Here is a 27,211-nt window from a genome sequence, read left to right as displayed (position 1 = left end):
CAAAGGAGCAGAAGACACGTAGTTGTCCTGGAGATCTGCCTTGGGCAGCAGAAACAGGTTCCCTGGCATGAGTTATCAGCTGTAGAACTAACTTGTCCTGGCCTTGCTCAGACTCCTCCTGATATGCATTTTTAGGAGTTTGTCTGAAGTTTGGAGAAGCTCCTGAGAGGAAGTGGACATCAAAAAGACACTTGAAGTGAAAACTAAAACTGAACACCACCTTGACCATTATATCAGAGCAATAAAGGCACACTCTATGAATTGTTGTATTTATAATGCCACCTTTAATTTTAAAAAAGTTAGTAAGATGGATGTTGATCCTTAAAAGAAGCCTTATAGGTGTGTTCACTGTTACATTAATTGCTTCTATTGGATCTTTCTGTAATGGGTACAAGTTACTCTTTTTACATTGTGTTCTTCAAGTCCACGTGCTCATGAAAAATGTAAGACTGTTGTACCTGGGTCACTGTTAAGCTGTTATGGGATAGAAATGCACAGGTTTTTTTAAATCATTTGGATCATTGACCATAGTAGGAAGGCTTTTCCTTTCTGCTGGTGGAGCTAAGCAGTGCTGATGGAAAGGCTGAAGACAAAGGCCAGAAAGGCAAGTGAGAAATAAAACCCTTTGCCCCCTTTCAAAGAAGAGACTAATCCTCTGGGTTATTGTATTCTGTGCTCTTCCAGGAGATGGAGAAGCTTGCTGTGGAGTGGCATTTAAGAACAGTCCTGACAGGTGCTGCCCAGTGGGAGAAGCAATAGCAGATTGGGCAGAATAGAAGGCTCAAGGCAAAGAGTACACAGGGGACCCGAATACTGCAAGCATTTGAAAACATTCTGAAAAACAGTCTTTCTTCTCCCCCCAGAGGAAGCTGAGTTTTGAAGCTATTGAAGTCATCGTGTAAGTCTTGGTTTAGCAGTGCCTAGGAGGCGATTTTTGTGTGTCTCTCACTTGGCAGTTCATGATCTGGAGGGAAAAGCTCTCAATGCAAGTCACAGAATCATAGAATCATTCAGGTTGGAAAAGATCCTTGGGATCATCAAGTCCAACCATCAGCCCTACTCTACAAAGTTCTCCCCTACACTATATCCCCCAGCATCTCATCTAAACGACCCTTAAACACATCCAGGGATGGTAACTCCACCCCCTCCCTGGGCAGCCTATTCCACTGTCTGACCACTCTTTCTGTGAAAAATTTTTTCCTGATGTCCAGTCTGAACCTCCCCTGTTGCAGTTTAAAGCCGTTCCCCCTTGTTCTGTCACTAATCACCTGTGAGAAGAGACCAGCACCAACCTCTCTACAATGTCCTTTCAGGTAGTTGTGGAGAATGATGAGGTTTCCCCTCAGCCTTCTCTTCCTCAAACTGAACAGTCCCAGCTCCTTCAATCTCTCCTCATAGGATTTGTTCTCCAGGCCCTTCCCCAGCTCCTCTGCACTCACTCCAGCACCTCCATATCCCTCTCGTATTGGGGTGCCCAAAACTGGACACAACACTCCAGGTGTGGCCTCACCAGTGCAGAGTACGGGGGGACTATCACCTCCCTACTTCTGCTGGTCACACTATTTCTAATACAAGCCAGGATGCCGTTGGCTTTCTTGGCCACCTGGGCACACTGCTGGCTCATGTTCAGCTGCTTGTCAGTTAGAACCCCCAGATCCTTTTCTTCCAGAAAAGTCAGAGGGCAGGGAGAGCAGGTTGCTGTGCTAAGGGCGTGCACTGATGATTTCTTCTGATACAGTTCTCCTTGGCCCAGTGGGGTGGCTCTTGATTAGGAGTGCAATTTCTGCTAGTGAGATGGCTTCAGCCAGTTGTGTCCAGACATCTTGTAGAGGGGTAGCTCCAGCTGGCCTTCCTGCTCACTAGACCTAGATCAGAAATACTAATTTGAAGAATATGCCATGCTTTTGTATACTTTCCATAACTAAGAATTAGGACTTGCTCCCAAGACCACTGGCATGAAAACAAAAATTTTTATCAGCTTCAGTCGCTGAGGAACAAAGCCTTTAAGGATTCCTTTATCAAGTTAGGTCAGCCTTAGGAACACATTCCTTTGATGCCTTTGAGACTGCTCAACAACATTTCCTGTGTTCACGGCTCAGCCTAAAATGAACACTTTCCTTGTGCAATAGCCAAGGATCCCACTGGAGAGACTTGCAAAAAAGAAAGGGCATGAGCTCAACCTGGGGGCCATAAGAAAAAAAACAGAAGACAGATAAGAGCCAGGAAAGATGTGTATGGACTGCTCCTGAAAAGTAAAATTAATTACATGTCAGGTAACATGGGCAAAGCTCCGTGTTGTTTCCCAGAAGCCATGTAACAGGCCCAGACCCCCAGATACTTGGTTTCTGGTTCAACCAAGGATTTAATTTCCTCAGACACATTTGTAGGCTCTTTGTGGAGAAGCAGCAATGAGGGCAGTTAGCAGAGGCCCAGGCAGAACTCCCTTGTCAGAGCGGGTCATTAGGATCATTCTGTGTGAGCTGCCAAATCCTTCTGTAGGATAGGGTAGTTTTGTTACACGGGCGGCAGATGCCTCAGATAGCTGATGATGTCAGAAGTGCTGTCAGAAGACAGAGGGACCAAATGGAAGCCAGAGTAAGAGCATTGTTAAGTTGTGGCACGGCACTGAAGCCTGCTGGTGGCCATTGCTCAGGTTCTCACACTTCTAAGGAAGCATCTGCCTGGTGTGGAAGTAAAAATAATTAACACTTCACAGGCCTTTGCAAGGCCTCACTAGTTAAGAAGTACATGTCAGCATGAGCTAACAGCCTCACTGGGTCAGCATGATTTAATTAACAAAGGATTGAATTATTTGTAAAAAAGAGGTACTGTCTAGAGTTTATCTGACTCCCTGGAACATCCTTATGTGAAGTAATCCATGTGTTACTGCTCTTTGTAATTTTTTTTATAGTCCTGCTTATCTGACACAGTTTGGTGAAGACTGAGTTGTATAAACTAAAGGTATATAAACTCTGTAAGGGCCCCATTTTGGGAGGAGATAAATCAGCAGCGGTGGTCACTCTGCTGCTCTGTCTCCTGTAGTTGTAGTAACAAACTGCATTCTGGTTATTCCATGATGCTGGTAGGATTGTTGTTTGGGCTTCAGGAAGCCAGACTAGACCATGTGGGTGGGATGGCTGCCTCCCCAGCCTGAGCTGTGACTGCTCTTGCCCTGGCTCCAGTCTTTATATATGTAATCATATACATTTTGAATAATTCAGAACTGCCAGTGCCGTAGCCACTGTGGGCTCAGCAGGTGCTGTCTCTGAGCTTGGTGAGCATGGTACACGCTTGAGACCATCCCTGTAAATTACTTTCCTCTTCATTCCAGCCTGCTGTGGCTGAGCTCACAGATCAGAATCTTGCAGGAGGAAGATTCCATCCCCCTTCAAATTGTACCAGAGAGGTGCCTTTTGAAACTGCTGGGAAAGTAAGAACTCATTCATTTCTATGGGTTGTTTCAACTGCCAAACTCTGCTTCTCAAGCATAAGTGCTTTTACATTTTCTCATCTATGAAATGTACGATTACAGTGGGCTACTGCTGAGTTTCAGTGAGATCTGATACTATGATCACTGTGTAGTAAGCAGGCATTTCATTTATCTAGGCAGATTTAACATAAGAAGACTCCAGGGTCTTGGAGCAGCAGGTTTTTTTGTCATTCCTAGTTCTGGCTGATTAATTTGGGATTTGTTGTCAGGCTGCTAATGATCTTTCCCTGTGGATTCAGCATCCTCACAAGGAAAGCTCAGAGACACTCAGGCAGAGGGAAGGAGCAGAACCAAAAATACTGGAGAGGAAGGGGCTAATGGCCACCTCTGTGGCTATGGCCTGTGCTGTGGTGGAGTCACGATTACAAGACAGGTCACCAGACTCACAGGTACCAGCTGCTGAGGAGTGTGCTGCAGGAACAGGGAGTTCCTGCTTGCTGTTCTGCACCAGCCTGTCCCATTCTGCTGACTATGAGCCTTATCTACTTTGGCAGTTGCTGTATTTACTACCTCATCCAGCTTTTGTTCCATATGGTTTGTCCTGAGAGATGCCAAAACAGTCTTTACTATTTCTTTGTGATGAGAGGGATAATAAAGATTTCTTGGTCTGCTTGCTAGAACAGCGCAGTATTTCCTTGTTGAGGAATGGAATAAACCTCTTTCTTACTGTGTTTTCCTGTTTCAGGACGAAGTGTTTTAGTGTCTTTTCTCTGCATCTCTCAGATTGCAGTTCCTGACTTTCAGCCACAGAACCAGAGCTCCCCAGCACAATCAGTGGTGAAACATGAGCATGAAACACACCAAAGGAAACACACACTCCTACAGATGCTAGGAAGGGCTAATTCAATCTACACTTGCATGAAATTCTTCACCTTAAAATTAGCAGCCTCAAGAAGAACCTGATTTAAAATTACAGGGTGGTAATATTTTTTTTTTTTTAATTCAGTCACCACAAGATGGAGTAAAACCCCAGCAAACAGGACCTTAATCTCTGAGGAAGAAACCCATCGAACTGAACCACTGATTTAACATTCAGGAACCTACTTTCTACTTCCACCTCTGCTACAAACTTTCTTGCTGACTCAGGGCAAAGGCTCTGCCTAAAAATTAGGATTGTAGTCCAAGCCAATGATTTAGCCAAGTTCTAAGTCTATGCAAGTTGGCGGAGAAAGACAAGGACCTCCCAGTACCTCTTCTCTCCGCTTGTTTTTTTATGAAGGGATGAAAGATGAATCTCTTCAGAGACATACTCAGTGTGCAACAGCTGAAGGAAACAGAGCCTTTCAAATTTTATTGTATTCTTCACCCAGAGTTCACACAGAACAGACATCTGTAAGACGTGCAGCCTCCTGAAACAGTTTCCTGGCTGTACTGCAACTATCCCCCAGGAGATTGGAGCCAGGCAGAGCCTGACTTTATCTCTCCCTCATCTGCCTTTGGCTGAGATGGGAAACCAGAGTCTGTTACAGAATTTGGCAAAGAACAGAGCGGCAGGTGGCTTGCAGACAAGGGCAAAGAACACACGTTAATGTCTTTTGGGATCTTTTTGTTAGATTTCTCCAATATTAGGATCAAACCACACTTCCTTTGCTGAAGAACTTAAGCACTGGAGCGCTCAAGGTATGTTACACAAAAGTATATGGTAAAAGATTTTGGAGAAATTAAACTCTTTAAATTATTTTGCAATGATTATAAGTGCTACTCTGTATCTTCCAGAAGATGCACAATAAAAATTTTATTTTTCCCCCTTTTTTTAGTCTAGAACTAGGCAACTCTAGGAAGAAAAAGCATTTGCAAAGCTGGTACCAGCCTCCAATCCAAGTGTTCTCAATAGAGTTTAGCTCATCCAGAGATGCAGTTGAACTAGAGGTTAAAAACTGCCTCCAAGCTCCAGTCCCACCATCCTCTTCTCCAGCTAATTTGTGTTCAACTCTGCAGGTAGTTCAGTCTCTAGCTAGAGAGACTGGTTCTGCCCAACTCTGTGGTTTTACACTTGGCTTCCTGATTGTGTCCCCATGACCAGTCCGTCAAGGACACCTCTTCTGAGAATGAGCACACTGGCCCCTTGGCTTGTGCAAGAAAAAGGTCCAGAATCCAGCTCAGTTACACACTAGATTTTGGACAGATCTCTGCTACAACAGTACTACTGCACCTCCCCAGGAGTAAGGACAAGGATTTAAAAAAGCAAAAAGGGAAAAAAATCCTATGTTACAGACTAAGACTTGTACACTACTTGCCAGTTCAACTTCATTTTTTACAGGCTCCCAAGGACACAAATCAAAACGGGCTTAGTCATATTCCTTCAAACTGAACTGGTCGTTTATCTAAACAGAGCACTTACAAGCTCCCCAAACTGTAACGAACAGGAAAAAGCAATATCCTCAAAGATAAAAGTCAGATATGCACTTAAGAAGTCAGTCGCAGACAGAACTACTTAACTTAATCTGCTGATCAAAAAAGCACTCTTACGTTGCCAGTGATAGGATTTTATACAAATACAAGTACACTAATACATTCTTTTCAAGTAATGTGTTATGGTGAAGGATAAGAAGAGCACAGTAGGAAAAAAAAAGTATGTAAATGGTTCAGCTTCAGTAAGTGTTACTACCCACCTTCCTCGGTCAGGTACACGCAGCTATTGTGCAATGTCTTGGACCACTTCCAGAACACAAACGCTAACGTTTCAGCTGTACACTGACAAGATACACAAGGGTTCTGAACACAGTTATCGTTGTTAATGATGTCTGCCATCTCATCTATTTTCCCCCTTTCATTTTTATTAATTGTACATATTTTAAACCTGTATGAAATAATACTGATTTTATAATTCATTATTCCTAGGGCGAGTAAAACACTGATGAGGCTATTTGGGGATACAGACAATAGAGGCAATTAAGATATATTTCCAATAACTAACTATGATTTAAGTTAATTGCAGTAAGGAAACAGCCAGAATCCAGGTGATGTGATCCACAAAAAAAAAAAAAAAAAAAAGAAGTAAAGCTTTTTCCCCTAAACAGTAACAGAAATGGTGAAAAGCACATCCCAATTTGAGATTATTAAAATTTAACGTGCAACTAACTTAAGGAATGAGTTCAAATATTTTTAGCAGTGATTTAACATTTATTTATACTATATTCTTAAGTGAAGTATTTTCTTTGTGTGGTCCCTGGACAAGATTCAATAGCTTCGTTAGGTTTTCAGTCAAAAAGGCACAAACCCAGCTGCAAGCATACACAACCCAAATTTCTAGCAAGTTACTGTGTATTTGTGATAGCTATACGCAAAGCAATTTCAGAGGCCATAAGTGAAAACTCATTGTGGGAAATAATTAAAATGGACAATCCAGAAAACTTTACAAAAATACTTCTTTTTATTAAAAGCAGCAATTTCAAGCAGAACAATACACAGAATGTAAACATCACTAAGTTCAGCTCCAGCCTGCCGAACCTTTGAGAAAGTCTACACTAAATGCATCTACTGTACTAGCGAGTTAACAGACTATATTATAATTTGAAAATATATTTTCTACTTTGAATTAAGAAAAAGTAATTTATCGTAGTCTGTCCCAGCGCCAGATACTGGCATCGTCACACACAGCTATAAGGATACTACTGTCCCTGCTAAAACTGGTTTGTCGAATGGCAGCAACACATTTAGGATGGGTAAGAGTCGTACACCTATAAATAAAAAAAAATTATTCAGCTGCAATGTTAAATCTGCACTTGGTACTACATTATGGAGCACTGTTTCACCAACCTCTTTCTTATGTGACCTAGGAGGAGCTGAAGGGCAACAGGATTATGCCCTTCCTGGTGTATTTTATATTCCAAATGTGGATTTGGGAAAGCAGTAATTTCCTGTGTGCCCACCACCATTTCTCATCCACCCAATTTTCATTGAAGCACTGACTGAAAGCTTATTAAATCATATTATTCAGGACTTCAGCAATGTTCTCTCCCAGTGGTTAGGAAGAAAATATTGTAATTGGGTGATTAAAGACTGCAGCATTTTCAGGAACTTCATATGTTTGTGTATATACACACACACACATTTATATAGATTACATACATCTAAAATATGTAAACATCAGTTTATATAATTATATAGTGTACATACAAATATTATGCCTATATTTATATACATAGTGTATACACATTTTATACACATTATGTTTAGGGTTTTGGTTTGTTTTTTTGTATTTGTATGGTTTTTTTATATACACACACACACACACATATATATATAAGACTTGCTGTAAAATTGCCTGGCCACACAGGTGAGGAACTGGAAAGCCGCACTGTTTTCTCTACGTTGTGCTCATAGCTAACCTTTATACTTCCATTACTCTAGTTCCTTCCCCTATTTCTCCTCTGTCATGTGCTACAGCACATCTTCTCTTAATTGCTCTGTAAATTTTCCACCTTAATTAGCTTGTAAGCTCTTTGAGGAACATATTGTGTTTTACTGTATCTACAGATGGTACCCAGCACAATCTAATTGGGGCCTCTTGGCAATACTGTAATATAAATAATAAATCAGTAAAAAGTAATAAAATTTATTAAATCAGTAAAAAATAATAAATGTTAACCTTCAGGAGCTCAGAATGTTTATTTACCTAGTAGTTAAAATGGAAAGTGACTACTACTGTTAAAGAATTTCTACAGTTCCCTTTCTTTCAGTAAAGGAAAAAGGAAAGTTCCCCAACTCCCTGTCTTAACAAAAATAAAATTACAAAAAAGTAAGTACTTACTTGGCTTTATGAGGATCCTCTATTTCTAAATCCCAGACATAAAGTTTGCCAACCTGATTGCCCAGAGCAAGCATCTTTAAAACAAAGCAGAGGATATAAAAGTTTTAAAATACTAACTCAAAGAATGGAAGCCAGAATTTTATAAAAGCTCTATAGCTGATATATTGTGTGTGAATGTTTGAACATGAATGACTTAATGAGTTTGTTGGAGGGGCTAGAAGTGCTGTAAAATTTGCCTCCTTTCGTCCACTTTATTACCCATCCCTGCAGATGGGGGAGTAAGATATCGGTAAACATACCCTTGATGGAAAATAAATATTTATTTGGTGGAATTTTTTCCACCAGGCAGAACCCAGAATGAGAAATCTGGGGCTCTGCTATTTTCCTATAAAGCCCCTTGCAGCAAATCATTCTGCTCCTCACACATCACATCGCAGGAACCGAGACATACTATGCCCATAAGTATGGAATCAGTGAAAAGTTACGCACCTTCAAACACAGCAAAGTCCAAGCTCACACATACCTTTTGCCAGAAATCCATTGAAAACCTCATGTACCATATATCACACTGGCTGTAATCAAATCTCCCAAGGATGGTTACGTTTGACTCACTGGGCTTGATTTTATCGATATCATCTTCCATTTTCCCAGGTTTCCAGCACACAATGGCGTTTTCACAAGACTGGGGGGAAACAATGAAAACAAAATCACCTATATTTACAATTTATACTGCACATTCAGTCTAACTATAAATATAACCAAACATTTTGTCTCATGGCTTCCCCAATGACATTAAAAGAAGTACAATAGAAAATCTCACCTCTGCCCTTAGATCACAGCCACATCACCAACAACACATCACTGCCCATCGCTGGGAGCCTGCTGCCCTCACAGCCTTGCCAGATAACAGGGCTGCAGGAGCCCTCCTTCACCCAGTTCAGAGGAAGGCAACCAGATGTGCTCAAACACACTTCAAGGAGCAGTTTAAATTAACCTTTTGAGGATTGTTCACCCAACTCCTTCAACCAACAGGACCATGCACGCATCAGTTTCTGGCAACGAGGCAGTTGGATTGCCTAGTTTAAGATCTGCAAACAGATGGACTACTGGACACAGCACATTAAACCAAGTTACACCATTATGGGAACCCTCATTTCTCCCTTTAGCAGCAGGACCCCTCAGCAGTACTTTTATATTCTCTTTCTGTACCTTCCGTGTAGATTCTGGTTAGCTGCTATCCCTGTGCTTTTAGCAGAGGTACAGCTGTAATAATAATTTTACTTTTTAAGTACAAGCTGCTTATCCACACATCCTGCCAGTTGACAAAATTCACAATACACTCCATAAAATCATTTGACACAGCACAGTAATTTAACCTAAGACCCCCTAGTAAAACTTCTATTGTTTAAGATCCTCAAAACTAGCAGATAAAAAACTGCAACATTACCTTGGAAAGAATTAGATCTCCCAACCATCGTACACAGTCAACATAGTTTCTATGTATGTCTCTCGTAGAAAAGTCAGGAAAGTGAATTTTCTGGGAAATAAAAGGCCTATGAAGAAAATTGCCAGGTGAGGTTCAGAGAAACACAGAAGCACAAGTCTAATTTTTAACAGCCAGTTTTAATACATCTCGATGTTAAAAGGACAAGCCTTTTTTTTTGTTTTAACAGTTTTATAACAAAGTAGATTTTGTATGCTTTTTTTTTAAATACTAATGGGAACAGTCCCTGTTTTCACCCTCATTCCTAATCAAATAACTAGTCTCTCGTGAACAAGACTGTGCAGAAACAGTGCTGACCAAAGCCAGTCCTTCAGATACTGAATACAGCTCCTGTTGCCAAATACTTCAAGAATTAAAGCTCAGTTTTCCTGATGCTGCTTCTGCAACATCTAAATTGTTAAATAGAAATGCACACTATAAAAAAAAAAAAAAATCATCATTTTGAAAAAAGCACGCTAAAAAAGCATCATTTAATATTTGGTAACATTACCAAAAAAAGCGAGAGTATTTTCACAGCTAGTCTCACTGCTGAACATGTTCAGTGTGTTTTAGACTCTTCAATTCTCTCAATGGTTTAACTGGAAGTTAAGATTAAAAAGTTGAGGAACTTCATAGAGGAGGATTTATCTATCATGTATCTAATTTCTATGCTTATGGACAATTTACTCATATCTGAGGTCAGATCAGAGAATGATGAAAATTAAAGTTATTACTACATAAACAGCTTTGTCCCCACCCCAAAGTCAAATAACAGATAAAATAATTAGTAATAACTACTCAATATAAAACTATTTGCTACATTTAATTACACGGATTTGATTCCTTCCTAGAAATTTTGAGGTAAGAGAAAGAAAAGCCATTGACATCTTGAAACACTGTGAAATAAAAGCTTTAATTAAGAAGGATAGAGATAATAATTCCAGATTATTTTCTAGCAAAGCAGATAAGAAATAATTAAGATAATAATTAAAAATAGAAGTGTCAGGACTTTGAATTCAACCACCAAGAAGACACATCTTGTAGAGATTCAGTATCCAGCACAATCCCCCAGTCACTCACTATCCCCAAAAACTCCCAACTTGGATAGGAATTAACCTGGGCCACTGGTGAGAATATTCATGTTTTGCAAAGACAGTCAAGAAGATGAAGACTACATACCTGTTGGTTTTATTTGGGTTGTACTCATAAGACTCTTTGATAGCATTTATCATTCTCTTGGAATTAATTCTCCAGAGTTTTAGAGAGTGATCCATCCCACAGGACATGATTTTTTCACCAAGAAGATCATAATCCTATGTATATGAAATAATTTTGAGGACCCCCAGCCTAAGCTGCATTATAACAACTCAGATTTTATTCCATCATTTCCATCAAAAAAGCATTTTTGGCTTAGAGAATGCAGTAAAACTGTGTATTTCAAACAGAAAAATACTAATAACTTAATCCTGCTCACTGCAAAGCACCACAGTATCTTAATAATTATATTTACTCTCTCTCAAGAACGAGAGGCATATTCAACAGCACTGACAGACAATGAATCTAGGGCTAGTGCTCCTCCCTCAGTAAATTCCCTAGGTTTCATTTTATGGAGCAACTCTGGCAGAATTCCAGGGTGATGACTATTTAGAACCACAAGAGAATAATACAAAGTCAGGTTTCATATAGATGCACCCCTCACCTTTCAGGTCACACAACAGGAATGGAAACAGCTCTTAAGAGCAGCGTATTAGAAGTCAACTATTCTAGCTGATAACTGCTGGGTACCAGTGTCTGTTCACAGCCACTGAAAAGCAGCATAACTCACCTGAAATAACTTATTTCCTTCACTACCATGTCTCTCAAGGCTTATTTGTTCTTGCTGCTTTGGCTTGATAAGACCTCAAGAACTTCAAAAGTGGGACCATCATGAAAACTTTTTACTCTTTCTAGCCCCACTGAGCTCTATTTTGTTTACTTCTAGGCTGCACTGTGAGAAAACTAGCTAGACAGAAAGCGAACACCTGTCCTGTATATTGAGAGGTGGCCCGATCAATCAAACCACCTTAGATTTAAACTTGCCTATCCCCTTAAAACAGTATTTATGCACTTCAGTTTTTTTTTAAGTAAGTATAATATCAAAACAGTGCACAAGAGGATAAAATTTGCATATTGTAGGCTTACTACCCTTTGTAAATCTAGATCACTGCCCCACAGTCTTCCACTTACTGCACTTAACACCTCATCCCTGTGCCCTTCTACTCCTCCAAATATTGCAACCAGCGTGTCTGTCTGGATGTTCCACAGTCTCAATGCATGATCTATAAAGAACAAATAAAATTACATGCTGCTTTTTATATGTACATATGAATAATATAATTCAGCTTAACTACTTTCAATAACAGGTGTTCATGTAAACATCAAAAAGGCACTTAATTCTTCTTCACTTGTAAGAAACAACGGAACTGCGTTAACTAAAATTGCCATTACAACTAAACTATTGTTAAGAGTAATTCTGTAATTGAGAAAGTGTGTCTACCCCCCACCCCTAGGGACAGCTTCTAGCAAAAATATACTTGGATCTTTAGACCATCCAAAAAGCAAAGAAGAGCCTGATCTTGGACAAATATGCTTTTATTCAGTCTTATCTCAAAAACAATTTTATGTATCAAAAAATGCTAGAATTCATTTCAGCCATTCTTACATTAACATTCAGAGAAGTTTTGATGTTCTGTTTTTTTAACCTTTAAAATATTATTCTTTATTAACCCCAGACTGTAGGGATGGGAGAAGTTGTTTCTATAAACAATATGTATTCCTAAATCAGACTAATCCACTTGTTTAAAGAAAGTTTTAACAATTTCTAATGAAGAACCTCTACTGTATTTCTCATTTGGAAATGGGAGCCTCTAGTGCCTTTCCCTCTTGGATTCCACAAGAACACTGCACTGAATTACAGCAACACCAGCTGGAAGGCCACACAGTCCCAAGTATTTTCCTCTTTTTCTACTCATCTCTTAGCCAAGCAGTTCTGAGACCCCAGTACTCTCCTGCCTCATGCCTTCTTGAAGATAGTACCTGGTCCAGAGATTGCACATTAAAACTTGTAGTACTACGGCTGATGTCAAGATGTTATTTAAAAGAGAACCTAAAAAATATACAGAACTCAAGAATTTCAGCGTTACAGACCCACAGCACAAACTTGACAGCTGCAAGAATCAGAGAGGTTCCCAACTCCTGTTCTCTTGTAGCTTCATCAGTAATACCGAATACGCTAAAGTCAAAAGTCCCCTTATGTGAATGTTTCCAACTTGAGCACTCCTGAAGGCTTGCTCTTGCAGATCAAGCATGCCCTTACTTCACAGAACAGTCAAGATTAGGAAGTTGTGACTCTTGAAATGTTCTGGACAAGCCCATAAGACACCATACCAAAACCCCACTTCTCTCTTCACTAATATGCTTTTTACACAAAGTCCAATTAAAGTCAGAGCTGCTCCTGAGCAACAGAGAATCGAAGTTTTCCCCATGAACACGATGGTGAATGCTGTCTGTGACATTAAGACATCCCCACTAGATGGCAACATGATTCAACAACTGAAAAAAAAATTAACTCGACTGTTAGAAAGGGAAGAGCAACCCCAATGCTCATGTTCCTTCTTTCCTAAAAGCAGCACTGTTCGCAATCCCTTTGCACCACAGGTGGAGTTATGTTTATTGTAGGCCATGGATTTAATATGTACAAGATATATAGCCACAAAAGAGCAAGATTTGCTCTCAAATTTCAAGGTAAACTTGTTCAGTGCCATTCATAAAAAAATCATGAAGGTTTTGGCCATTTTCAAGACCAAAATCCAATCCAAAGTATCCTGATTTACACAAAAACAAAAGAGGTTTTTTTCCTCACCTTTGCTTACAGATAAAAGGAGATTTGGATCTCTTGGATGGAATTTCAGTTCATTGATTGCATTTCCATGGCCCACGTAGTGCTGGGATAGAATTCAGAGACCAAGTTATCATTTCCCCTCATGTTTATGTATTTAGAAGACATAAGTTTCATGCCTTACTGAAACGTAAGCTGTAACTCAAAGTCTGGAGCACTCACCTTTATACACTGCATTGTAATAGGATTAATTATCCTAATAATACCCCTGGACCCTGCCACAGCCAGAAGAGGATGGCTTGTATTGCTATCATATGTCCACGCACAGGTATAGAAATTTTCATCTGCCTACAACATCTCACATTAAGGAACACAGAAGAAACAGATTTTATTTTTTTAAAAACAATGTGATTTTTTAAGTAAACATGTTGCTATTTTATGTAAGTGCCCAGGAGTCTCTGCTGGAGGCAATAAGAAAAAGATACACATTTGATTATGTATCTATGCAGATACAAGCACCATCACCTTTTCTATAGATGCCAGTTTCCTCACTTCTGTTCCATAACATACAAGGAACTTGTTCTCTCTCTTGGCATCACTTTCCAACCTCTTTCTCCAAAACATCCAAAGATTTGGAATAAAAGGAGGATGAATCAAGACAGAGTTCACAAGTTACTGACTTGTGTACTGCAAATGATCAACACAAGTTATTACCACTTCAGAGCATGAAACATGATTCTTAGGCTTTAAACCCAGTTCCAATTTACCAGGAAACTGAGACTACTGTAAAGCAGTGAATATGAAACGTTACACAAATATTAGTGTTGGGAAGATTAAACTGATGGAGAATCAGTTTTCAAATATTTTAATACAGCATGGTCCATGAGTCTGCGTTTTTAATATTTTCTCAATAGGAGGGACTCTAGGATGTGGGAAGGAGGTAAGACTTGGACCTAACATAAGGAATGCGTCACATGAGCAAAGTATTAAATCACAGACAAAACCTTCACATGCTTTTTCCTACAAAGCCTCTTCATTTTTGATGAACAAGAAGCAAACAAGTGGCTTTTAAACTTAAAAGGATACATCAGCATCCACATAGGACTGCAACAGACGGATTTCACCTTGGGAATGACATTCATATAAAGTAACCTGGAGAAAAAAAAAATGGGAGAGATTTCTGCTTACTTGTCATATATTTCAAAAGGAAATCACATGCACCTGTATATTCACTTCCTGATGGGGAGACGTAGTGTGTCTTTATGGCTTAGATCTCATCCATCACCTGTTTGTTTCCAACAAGTGGAAATGGTTCGGTAAAAGAATGCTCACAGCAGTTTCAGTGAAGCACCACTCCAGGACTTGTCAGCAGTCCTTCCCAGATACACGTATCTATTATTTGAACTGTCTTAGTAAGATTAAACTCTATTTGGAATCAGTTACTGCAGCCATCTGTATTAGGTTTGTGTGGCAAGGTTTTGGTAGCAGGGGGCTACAAGGGTGGCTCCTGTGAGAAGCTGCTAGAAGCTTCCCCCATGTCCAATGGAGCCAATGCCAGCCGGCTCCAAGATGGACCCACCACTGGCCAAGGTCGAGACCATCAGTGACGGTGGTAGCATCTCTGGGATAACATATTTAAGAATGGGGAAAAAAACTGCTGCGCAACAGCAGCAGCAGAGAGCAGTGAGAATATGTGAGAGGAACAACTCTGCAGCCACCCAGGTCAGTGAAGAAGGAGGGGCAGGAGGTGCTCCAGGAGCCAGAGCAGAGATTCCCCTGCAGCCCGTGGTGCAGCCCATGGTGAGGCAGCTGTGCCCTGCACCCAGAGAGGTCCACAGGGGAGCAGAGACCCACCTGCAGCCCAGGGAGGACCCCACGCTGGAGCAGTGGGATGCCTGAAGGAGGCTGTGACCCCGTGGGAAGCCCACGCTGGCGCAGGCTCCTGGCAGGACCTGTGGCCCCATGGAGAGAGGAGCCCACGCTGGAGCAGATCTGCTGGCAGGACTTGTGACCCCGTGGGGGACCCATGCTGGAGCAGCCTGTTCCTGAAGGACTGCACCCCGTGGGAGCAACCCACGCTGGAGCAGTTCATGAGGAGCTGCAGCCCATGGGAAGGACTCACACTGGAGTCATGGAGGACTGTCTGCTGTGGGAGGGACCCCACGCTGGAGCAGGGGAAGAGCATGAGGAGGAAGGAGCGGCAGAGAAAATGTGTGATGAACTGACCTCAACTCCCATTCCCCATCCCCCTGCGCCACCCAGGGGGAGGAGGTCAAGAAACGGGTAGTGAAGTTGAGCCTGGGGAGAACGTGTTTTTAAGATTTGGGTTTTATTTCTCATTATCCTACTCTGATTAGATTAGTAATAAATTAAACTAATTTCCCCAGGTTGAGTCTGTTTTGGCTGTGATGGTAATTGCTGTGTGATCTCTCCCTGTCCTTATCTCGACCCATGAGCCTTTCGTTATATTTCTCTCCCCTGTCCAGCTGAGGAGGGGAGTGAGAGAGCAGCTTTGGTGGGCACCTGGCATCCAGCCACGGTCAACTCACCACACCATCTCTAATATGACTTGGTCTTTTAATGAGCCATTCATACTTTGTTTAATCTTAGTTTAGCACTTTTAGTAACTGCCAGGTGGAACAAACCTGGAAATGAAAGGCTTCTTGTTTATTCACACCACTTGCATAGAATGCACTTCAGGAGTTATTTTCAAGACTGAAATGACATAGACCCTTGTTCAGAAAAAGCCTATAAATTCACTCCACACAGGCCATTAATTTAGTTACTGAGCTGCCTGGCATCACTGCAGACATTTCTCATCCCATTTTAGAACATATGACCTTTTGGAAACAATAACATCTGTGAGGAGTAATTTTAGTGAGAAGATACATTTATGCACCTCTCTTCCTTATCCCACGTTTATATTACTGAAGGATTTTCTTCTTTACTATATAGGCTAATTCCCAAATAGCTAACACATGACTTCATAAAACAGTCCAGAGGATGCAACTCTCCCAGATAACAGATGCCACAAACCTCAGAAATAAAACTTTCTATATGAAGTATCCCGTGTCTGCACCAAACACAGGTAAAGGGTTTGGCTGAAAAAAAAAAAGAATGCAGGCAGAACCACACAGAAGGGCTTATGGTTAAAAACACATTACTCACTCTGTTGCTGCCTACAGTGGCAAAAACGAGAGGATCACCTTCTTTACTGTGCCAGTTAAACTGGACTCCAAACAAAGGCTGACCATGGTCCTCCTGTAGATGTAAAGTAAGATGAGAGACAAAAAAAGATAAAACCCACAAGCATATTACCATGAAATTCAGCTGTGGTGGTAAACAGCTTGGTATGTTTTCCTCCTCAAACTACTGGGTTCACATCCAGTATAATTTCAGGTAGCAAACAGTTAAAAAGAACAGTTTTGTAACATCACATTTTAACTTTGCTGTCATAAGGAAGGTTAAAGGAATATTCTGACACACCCCCATTTTCCTCCCCAGCAAGCTTTAAAAAGTGAAGAACTGTTGTCTCAGTTATGGCCAGAAGCTGGCAGAACTCCTGAGTTATATTTGCAGCGCTACTACTTTGTTTTGCAAATTTCAACAAGGCAACCTCTGCATCTAAGGCCACATCTATATGCATTTTTATATTGTTATAATTACTTCCACACAAGGATTTACAACTAGACAGAGGAGAATTATTAGGACAGAGAAGAATTATACTGGTATAAAGGTGGAGAAGGGCCACATTTCGTTATTACAGCAGTTAGGTTTTGCAACTTATCACAGACACGACGAACTCTCCCCAGCATGCCACAATGCTGCTGCAAAGTTCACGTCTACAAAGTGTTTTCAGATTGCCTTCACAAACAGTTACCAGAGAAATGCCAAGTATTATTTTTATGCAGCTTACATCAGTTTAATAGAGAAAGAAAAGAAGCAGATATGTTTATGAATTGTGAGGAATATGGTGGTGCTTGTTAATAATTGATAACAGTATTTTGGCCTGTCCTGACAGGATGTTTTCAGTAAGAATAATGTTCATTAAAGTGCCTCCCCACAGGGGACTGTCTGGGACAGTGCAGGCAGGAAGGAAGTGTCTCATGACGGCTGCTAAGCAGCCTTCAAATGGCAGTGCTTCAGAGACAACACCAGAAATATTAGCCTGGAAGCTCTGCCCTAGCCAAGAACCAAAGAATAAACCTGAGGAGGGGGTATGGGTGGGAAGTCCAACACTAGTCAGAAAAAGAAAGGTAAGGAAGTCTGGAATAATTTAAAATAGCATTATTTACTGAGAAAGGCACTATCTGTCATTAACAGAAATAGCTAGAAGAGCTGGAAAGAGAAGGGATAAAATCTTTCAGAGATGAAGGCCCTCCTGCAATTCTTAAAGAGAGGTAACAACTTTCAAAGCTCAATACACATTTAAAAGAATTGCTCAAAGTTTAACTGGAAGCATTACCCATCATAACATGAAAGAACAGACTAGTGGCTTTATGTGATGAGGGGTATGGGATATCAGCAAAGGGAAAAGTAGCAAGGTTATTAGTGACCCCAGGACAGAAGAAAAAAGCAGGTATTCAGCATCTGTAAAGCATTATAGTTTAATTAGAGATGAAGAATGAGGAAAATTCTATGCCATAAAACTGCATACACAAGGCCGTGATTTTTAGTGTCCAATAAAGTAATGAATTTTACTTTCTAGGCTTATTTTTGAGTGTATTTAAGTCTTCCTTCAAGAGAATGGCTGAGAGGTCAAATACAGAATAGTTTAAAAAGATTACCCACCGATAATTAGTTGGTTTTGAATTTCTGTGTGAAAGAGCTCATGCTAGTGAATACAGAGGGCTTTTGACTCACTGCATGAAGATACCACAGGTAAAATGCATGGATTCTTACTGCTTTATTACAGAGACATATTAGCAGGTTTTGCACTTGTTTTTCCAGAGTAACCTTGTTCTCTGTCATGTGCACCCTTTCTGATATTTAGTGAAATGGGAAGAGTGAAGAGGAGGATGTTTTTCCCCTTCAAGATAGGATATTTTTCCAGCCTAAGTTGTGATAAGTTTGTGATTTTCTAGGTAGGATCCAGACCAAGGCAATATGTAATAAAGAGAGATACAACAGAGAGCTCTACTGTTTCTATATTTCTGCATTTGAGTACATACCTAAAGTATTTAGTCAGCTTTTTCATAGACAACCTATTTCCCTGGAAAAATTACTCTGCGAGACAAATGCCTTTAGACTACTTGTACCATCTGCACTACATTCCTCACATTGAGTGCTACAACCTCCAAGAGCCCGACCATACATATTGCAGCTTTTCTGGTGTTTAACAGATAAGGAGTAAGGCAGAGGCTCTTGCAGGAAGTCACTAGGGTATCTGAAGAAGTTATGCTCATCTCATTTAAACCACCATCATGCTTAGTGGTCAGAGACAGCATATAGCTATTTTGATAATACGTGTCCACTGTGATTTTTGTCCCAAATGCTAAACAATGAAGCGGATTTTTAAAGACATTACACTTTTAGGTGCTGCACATTATGGTTACCCTGAGATGCCAAGTATGTCACAGAAATCTGACCACTGGTTTGTACAGACAGAAGAGTGACCCACATGCTGGTCCAAAAGTAGAATTGTGAAATGCTGTCCTGACCTTGGTATGAATAAAGGGCACAAAACCCAAAGTACTCAGGTTCTTCATGCACCAGAGAAAGAAGGCAGAGGAGAAAACAGACCTACAATTGTTACAAAAGCAAATGAATAATAATCAATGATTAGCTCTGCCCTTACTCACTCAACGCCAACTCAGGTTCAGTCAGAGAGTAAGACTAGACCTGTTTTTAGACTGAAGGCAGTGAAGTAAATGCTATGCCAATGCAAAAAAATAATCACCTGTAACTACATGAATCCATTTTAATATGCCATCACCCACACTGCCAGCGGGGAACCAACTGACCACACGTGCATTTCCAGTTCCCTGAAGTGGAAGCAAGCCATTACTGGCACTGGTTTTAGTTACCTCTCCTTTATGCATCAACAAGCTAGAATCCTGCATGTGGTCGGTCACCGATTCCCAGCTCAAGGGACAGCGAGTAGAAGCTGAGAGACAACACCAGACTGCTAACAACCACTGAGCTACACCCTAAGCAAAAGCAAAGGGCAGGGCAAACAATAGCATCGTTTCAAAGGGAGCACATCAAGGCAGAATATACACAGTTCTTTGCTGGAAGATCTATAAGCAAAACATATATGGATGTATGTGAGGACGTGTGTCTGTTAGCTGTATAGGCTTATTTATAAGCTACATTTCCATTCAGCCCACAGACAGCAAAGATATCTCAGTACACCTTACAGTAACTTAGTACTGCTAAAAGGAAAAAAAAGGCAGTTTTTTATTTCCTGTCATTTTCCAAGTTATATTTTTGTTTTCCTGATGCTTAAGTTTCACCCAAAATAACTTCCACAGTAGTATTTAAAAAGCATATTTAGCAAGCACTGAGTTTTTCAGGCTGAATCACAACCATTTAACATTCAAAGCAGATGGTTATGGACATATTTCTTTGTTTCCCCAAGGAAAAGAAGTAAAAAGCAAACTGAGAGGAAAAAACAAGAGTAGGAAAGTGAAAAAACACATAATATATACATCCCTAAAGAATATTAAAATTAATTTCCATGTCTTTAAATCATGTTGACTCTTCACTAATTGCAGTACATGCACCTTACAGTATAGTTCAAAGATATATAAACTATGGGATATACGATGGGATATCCAAAGAGTCACAAGTGTCTTTCTGAACCCATATACAACATTCAACTGTTAGAGTTTATCTCCATAGTATCTGCAAATTAGTATGGAAGAACTGAAAAAAACAAAAGAAGAGAGGCTTCCTCAAACATGAAGTAAAAAGGAGTTACCAAATTTGGCTGCTACCTAGTCTTTGTATTAACATGCATGTTTATTATTATTATTAGCATTAACTTCAGTTCAAAGAGAAATGGGAAAAAGAAGATAATAAAAATAACCACTTAGCTGAAACGCTACATTTATTCCTTCACAGCTTGATTCCACTTGCACGGGAATCTGTTCCCAGGCCCTGATCTAAATCCATGGAAGTCAGGGATTGCTTAAATTCATAGGGTGGTCTTTTGGGTCACCCTATAGCGAGGCCTGGGTTGAAATTAGGATGAGGGAATCTTCTGTTTTCCCAGGAGACACTTGAAAAGTACTAACCCCTTTGGAATATTTGGTCTGCAGATAGAAAACAAATATGCTTAGCAAAACTCAGAACTTGTTAAATGTTTGGGTGCCGAAAGGCCCACGCCTGTGTTTGAAGTATGACTTGAAGCCACAAAAAGCACTATGTGCGGGGGCAGTTCATGCGAATCACAGGAACAGCTGCCTACCTAGGTGAAAATGAAAGAACTTCCCTTCCTCCTACACCCTGAAAGGACTAGAGATAATTTTTATACTTCAAAAAACACATTAACATCAACTTGTTTCCCAGATACTTTTGCCAGTATAGCTTCATACCACAATTTCTCCAGTGGCAAAGCTCATTTAGGAGGTTTCCATGCTCCAAACCTCTCATCCCCTCCTACTCAGCTACCCCAGCATTTCAGCGAGGCAGTCTGAAGCCAAAGTTCAGAAACAGCTACATCAGCACAGCTCAACAGTTAAGTGCGGGGGAACGACAAAAACCTCTTAAAGCAATTCTGCAGCAAACATCCACCATGGAGCTGCACACATTCTCTTGTTAGCTAAATATAAAGTTTAACAAGACTCCCATCTTGTTCCAGACGCAGTATTTTCTTTATTTAGAGATCTTGTAAAAATCAAATTAGATGACATATTTACAGCTTTTGCCACATAAATATCCCACACAAGGCTGGGGAATGAAAGAACAACATCCTGACAGTGTAAAAGAATCAAAGAGAAAATTCATTCAGTTCACCATAGTCTGTCACCAGCGCGGAAGAAAACAATACCACCCCAAAACACAAGAACAGGGAATAAAGACCATGAATCCACATCCCTTAATACCACCAGGTATTATGTGGGAAGATAAATAGACCAGGTGCGAACAGATAATCACAGCACTCATGATAAATTAACTGAATTGCACTATATAGCATTTATGACAATTGTCAAAGGACAGAAGACACCTGATCTGGTAAGTGTGAGGAAAAAGTTACTCCAAGATTGCTGGGTCTTCTTTTTTTTTTTTTTAAAAAAAACACATTTCAACGGGAAGAAAAATCTCTACAGGTTCTGTACTTTGCATCAGGTTGTCACAGGTTTTGTTTTATTTTCATTTGGTTATCCAGTTTCTTGTCTTTACCTGAAGCAACCATAGCTTCAATGAAATACAGAGTTATATCACACATAACTTTGCAAAACTGTACAAAAAATGGGTGAACTGCAGCACTACCTACTGTCTCCTATTTCTCAGTGTTCTTTTTCTTCAAAGCTTTAGCCATTCCAAATAGTAAGGGTACTTTCTTCAAATAAGTATGGAATATAATTGTACACAGATATTTAAAAATATCTGTCTTGACACTGTCTCACAGTCAACACTAATTACCGCCAGCAAAGGTACCCATGTTGAAGCTTACACATACCTACCTTTAGGCTATTTACACATTTGAAGGAATATTTGCACTTCTTTGACTTCCATTTTCCTTTCCCCCAGCTTTTTCTTCCAGGTGCATTAGGAGTGTTTGTTGGTGTATCAGGGCGTTCGGTGTTAGTACCGCTTTCAATACTAACGGCATCATCCTGAAAACATTCAAATTATATAGAATGTAATAAAGATATCATTAACTGCCATATAATTTGAACTAATTATGCAGCACTTGGCCTTTTCACTTTTTCTTCTCCTCCATATGAACAGATCTCCTAGGACTTGGTGTTATTTAGATTCATGTATTTAAATCTATTACTAACATAATAGCATTCCTCCCTAGAAACAGAACATGAGTCACATGAGGACTAATCCAAGAGGGACAGACGTGAACTGTGATCTAGTGAAGTTTCCTCAGAATACTGGTAGCTGCTCTTAAGAAAATGTCTAAAGATAAAGTGGTTTCTTTCCCTAGAAAACATCTTTGACGTAGATGAAATGAGTACTTTTGAAGTACTGAAGGAAGAGGCTGTTTGTGTAAAAACATTATGCTTAGCCATACCAAGAATCTAACCGTTCTGAGAGACTTCTGGACACCCTCAACAGCATCAGACACAGCACAGCTCTGCAATAAGTCATCCCTGCCACTAGAAGAGGAAGTCCCACCTCTAACTCCTGCTCTTTCCTGCATATACTTCCTTTAACTAAAAGCTAAGTCAAAAATAACAAAATGAAAAATAAAATTAGCTTGCTGTCTGATCAGCTAACTAATCCAACTGGCCCTCCAACTGTCAGCAGCCAGAGCTAAGGTAAGTATGGGGAGAACTGAACAAAAAAAAAAAAAGGGTGTGCAAAACAACCCACCCAGTCCCTGAGCAGTTTCAGATCAGCTTTGGACAATTAACAGAAACTACAATTTCATATGCCGTCTGACTGCAAGACACTACTCAAAAGGGCATTTCTATTCTCTGCATCACCCATCACTGCACACTTCAACTTCACCCGCATCGTAACTGGCAGCCCTGGGTTTCCAATGAGGAAGTTCAGCTTGTTAAAAATAAACTTTTTTTATTTCATCTTCCCCCTGGCAAGGTAGTCCGTTCACTTTCCATCAGAGTAGCGGGGGGGCGGGTGTGCATGGATCAACTCATCCCAAGGCCATGTGATTTCTAGATCTGAACTAAGGGAGACAGAGGCAGACAACAGCCTGTCACCGGAGGAGATTAAGTGTAACATGAAGCTGCAACAGGAACTCCACTAGGAATAAGGAATAAGGTCAGCTATAAACATTAATACACCAATTCCCACGAAACATTTATTTGTCCCAGTTTCATATCTGTATCAGCAGAACCCAGTAGAGGTGCACTGGTCTTTGTTTGCCCAACAACTCCAAAAATCAGGACATAGAAGAAAAAGGAGGAAAGACAACGCACAGGCCTGTAAATTGAACTGCCCAAACCTGAAGTTATTCCCTTCATGTTGCACCCCTATGAGAGTCAACCCTCCCCTAATACACATAACCAAGTTTAACAATTTTTACCTTTTCCAGTTTCTTGTCCTTCACCCTAAGAAATTTCCGAGCTTGCCAAATTCTCATTTCCCAAGCGCACTTGCTAGCCAGAGCTGTAATACTTCACAAGAATGACATTTTCTCTGGACTAGTCAGATATTGTCAGTGTAAGAACACCAGATACCTGGTACCATGCAACTACACTGAGTATCTGCAACTACAACATAGCCAATGAACTTGCACCCAGGATACCTGTGGAACAAAATACACCCTTTCTCCAAATTGACACTATTATGCCAACTTTTAAACAGAATCCCCATCTTTCAGGAGTAGCGGAGTCCAGTAACCAACTCCTGAAAAGGGAGTCCTTTCACCACCAAGACAGGTCACATTTTCAATAACTAGACAGCCCACATCTGTGGTCACTGACAGTCCACAGCAGACAGCAAAGCAAACCTGAATGCCTTTGCCACCAAATTACACTTGGACTCACAAATGTTGCAGAGCAGTAAAAGAACTCCATAGCAGTGGTGTGGAGCACCTTGAACCTGCCCGTCACCTCACAAGCAGCACTTCCACAGCTTGTGGGGGATGAGGTCCAGATCCCTAACTTTCTGGCTAAGTGCTCTAACCGGAAAAAACCCCACCCTTAATAAAGTTAACAGCCAAATAGTATCCACCACTCAGTAACTATGTAAAACGACTGCTAGATACCTTAGATTAAGTTTATCTTTCAAGGACAAAGCTATTCTGTATCAATCACATTACTTTTGTTCTGAACACCAGATTTTAGCCTAATTTAGAGATTACAGTCCTCAGTCCCCTCTGCCTCTTATGCTGACAGGAGCTTATGAGCACTATCCCCTCTTCCTCGTTTACCAAAGGGCTGCACAGATAAATTTATGCTGCTTGTTACTCTGCAACATGACGGTGAAGACACGCGACACAAAACTGCAAGAAAGATGGAAAATTTTGCTGGTTTGCAGCAAAAAAAAAAAAAAAAAAAAAGTAAGTCTGACATTTTGAAGCAGATTTCGAGACAGAGCCCGCTTAAGAGTTTGGGCCTCAAATTCTCCCTCACCCACGTGGAGGAAAAAGTGAGGGTCTCTCCCTCAGACCCACGCTGGTGTCTTCCACCGGGGCCTCCCTCCAACGGCCCGTCTACCTCGGGGGGCTGCCGCCGAGCCGAGCCGAGTCGAGGCGGGCGGACTGACACCCTCCTCTCCCTCTTCGCCCCCATCCCCTCTCCCGCCTGGGATGCGCCCCGGTGGGGTCGGACGGGGATCTCGGGCCGCGGGACACCCGAGGGGGCTGGCCGGGAGGTCCCCTCATAGTGGGGCCCGGCGGGCGGACGGGGGCCCCTCTCGCCTCAGCGCTCCCCTCCTGCCCCCGCCGCGAGGCCCCGCGGCCGCCGCGCGCGCGCGCGCTCCCGCCTCACCGCCCCTTCCCACCCCCCCCCCTCCTTTCCCGGCCCAGCCTCACGTTCTCGTCGCCGGACAGGTCCCCGGGGTTGCTGTTCTCGTCGCTGCTCAGCTTCTGCTTCTTCGCCGGCATCTCACCCCCCACTCCCGCCGCTGCCGCTGCCGCCGGGGCTTCTCCCCGCTCAGACATCTTCCCCGCCCCCCACCCCGCCACGCAGCCGCAAAGCGCGGACGGGGAGGTCGAAACGCTTGCCGTAAAGCACCCCTGCGCCCCGTTCCCCGGCCGGGGAGCGGCGAGCCGCCACACTGCTGAAAAAGCGCTCTTCCCGCGCCCGGCGGCGCGCGGCGCCTGAGGGGCTGGCGGCGCCTCAGGGGGGCCGCTGGCTGAGGAGACGGTCCTGTCCCTGCTCGTCTCGGCAGAGCTAGGCGTTACATTAGCCCGGCTTAACAGCGTGGAAGCGTAGTGGCACTTTTTATCGCTGCCTGTAGCGCGGCCGTGTGAGGCAGGGCCGGCCGGACACGCGTGGAAGGTAGAAGTCAAGCAGTCCCTGGCGCCACGGGTATTAACGGTCCCTCTGTCCATCTTCGTGCAGTTGTCAAGTGCCGTTTCTTGTGCCTCAAGGGTTTTTTGTTCTCTTGCTCTACAAAGTCATTTAGTCTGAAAACTGTGTTTCTGGAGAGGGAAGATAGGCTCTCCTCTGCTGTCTGCTCCTGTACTCCATGGCAAGTTCCTACTACAGCTATAAACAAAATAACTGCAGTTGCCAGATTTTTATTTATTTATTTCAGAATCCACAGGCCCCAGAGTCATAATAATTATGAACAGTAAAAAAACTTAGACCAAAGGGGAAAAGTAATTTGCCCACAGCCATAGTGTCTTATCTGGGGCAGAAACAAGTCTTTCCTCCCTGAGGGAGACATTCCAGTCTCAAAAAGCGATTGCTTTGAGTGCAATGACAGAGGTGAGCCGTGCCCTGAATGTAAAATTTTATGTCGCATAACATTCAGCAATAAAGACAAAAAGATATGCTTTAAATGGTGCATGTTTTTAGCAATAAACAGTCATTCTTTTCATCTGCAGAACTGTAGGCCCCAATGAAGCATTACATAGAATCATAGAATGGTTTGGGTTGGAAGGGACCTTAAAGTTCATCTAGTCCCAACCCCCTGCCATGGGCAGGGACACCTTCCACTAGCCCAGGTTGCTCAAAGCCCTGTCCAACCTGGCCTTGAACCATTCCAGGGAGGGGGCAGCCACAGCTTCTCTGGGCAACCTGTTCCAGTGTCTCACCACCCTCACAGGGAAGAATTTCTTCCTTACACCCAGTTTGAATCTACTCTCTTTCAGTTTAAAACTGTTACCCCTTGTCCTATCCCTACACCCCCTGATCAAGAGTCCCTCCCCATCTTTCCTGTAGCCCCCTAAGTACTGGGAGGCCGCTCTAAGGTCTCCCCGGAGTCTTCTCCACACTGAACACCCCCAACTCTCTCAGCCTGTCCTCACAGGGGAGGTGCTCCAACCCCCTGATCATCTTCGTGGCCTCCTCTGGACCCACTTGAGCAGGTCCGTGTCCTTATTTTGGGGGCCCCAGAGCTGGACACAGCACTGCAGGTGGGGTCACACGAGTGGAGTAGAGGGCAAGAACCCCCTCCCTCAACCTGCTGGCCACACTTCTCTTCATGCAGCCCAGGATACGGTTGGCTTTCTGGACTTCAAACACACATTGCTGGGTTATGTTGAGCTTCTCATCAACTAACACCCCCAAGTCCTTCTCCACAGGGCTGCTCTCAATCCACAGCCTCTATTTGTGCTTGGGATTTCCCCGGCCCACGTGCAGGACCTTGCACTTGGCCTTGTTGAACTTCATGATGTTTGCACTGTCCCACCTCTCAAGCCTGTCCAGGTCCCTCTGGATGGCACATCCCTTCCCTCCAGCGTGTCGACCGCACCACACAGCTTGGTGTTGTCAGCAAACTCGCTGAGGGTACACTCGATCCCACTGACCATGTCACCAAGAGAGATGTTAAACAGCACCAGTCCCAACACTG

At 42.0% G+C, this 27,211-nt stretch overlaps 1 protein-coding gene across 2 annotated transcripts; it reads right to left on the bottom strand.

Annotated features, from left to right (window-relative positions):
• Positions 1-6,841: 6,841 nt before the first annotated feature.
• On the bottom strand, positions 6,842-25,354 carry EED (embryonic ectoderm development). Of its 2 annotated transcripts, XM_074816401.1 has the most exons (12): positions 25,224-25,354; positions 22,234-22,386; positions 16,772-16,864; positions 14,690-14,755; positions 13,826-13,951; positions 13,628-13,709; positions 11,953-12,044; positions 10,906-11,039; positions 9,691-9,796; positions 8,767-8,925; positions 8,244-8,317; positions 6,842-7,170 (listed from the first exon to the last, which is right to left on the bottom strand). In XM_074816401.1, exons 1-12 carry the CDS (start codon positions 25,350-25,352, stop codon positions 7,044-7,046), a joined length of 1,341 nt encoding a protein of 446 aa, XP_074672502.1. In that variant the 5' UTR covers positions 25,353-25,354; the 3' UTR covers positions 6,842-7,043. The 2 variants fall into 2 exon arrangements, with proteins under 2 accessions (XP_074672502.1, XP_074672503.1); XM_074816402.1 differs by lacking the exons at positions 11,953-12,044; positions 13,628-13,709.
• Between the last annotated feature and the right edge of the window lie 1,857 nt (positions 25,355-27,211).

This window comes from Strix aluco, chromosome 2 (assembly GCF_031877795.1).
Source record: "Strix aluco isolate bStrAlu1 chromosome 2, bStrAlu1.hap1, whole genome shotgun sequence".
Lineage (NCBI taxonomy): Eukaryota > Metazoa > Chordata > Aves > Strigiformes > Strigidae > Strix > Strix aluco.
Note: the sequence above shows the minus strand (reverse complement) of the source record. Positions and strands in the feature narration are given on the sequence as shown.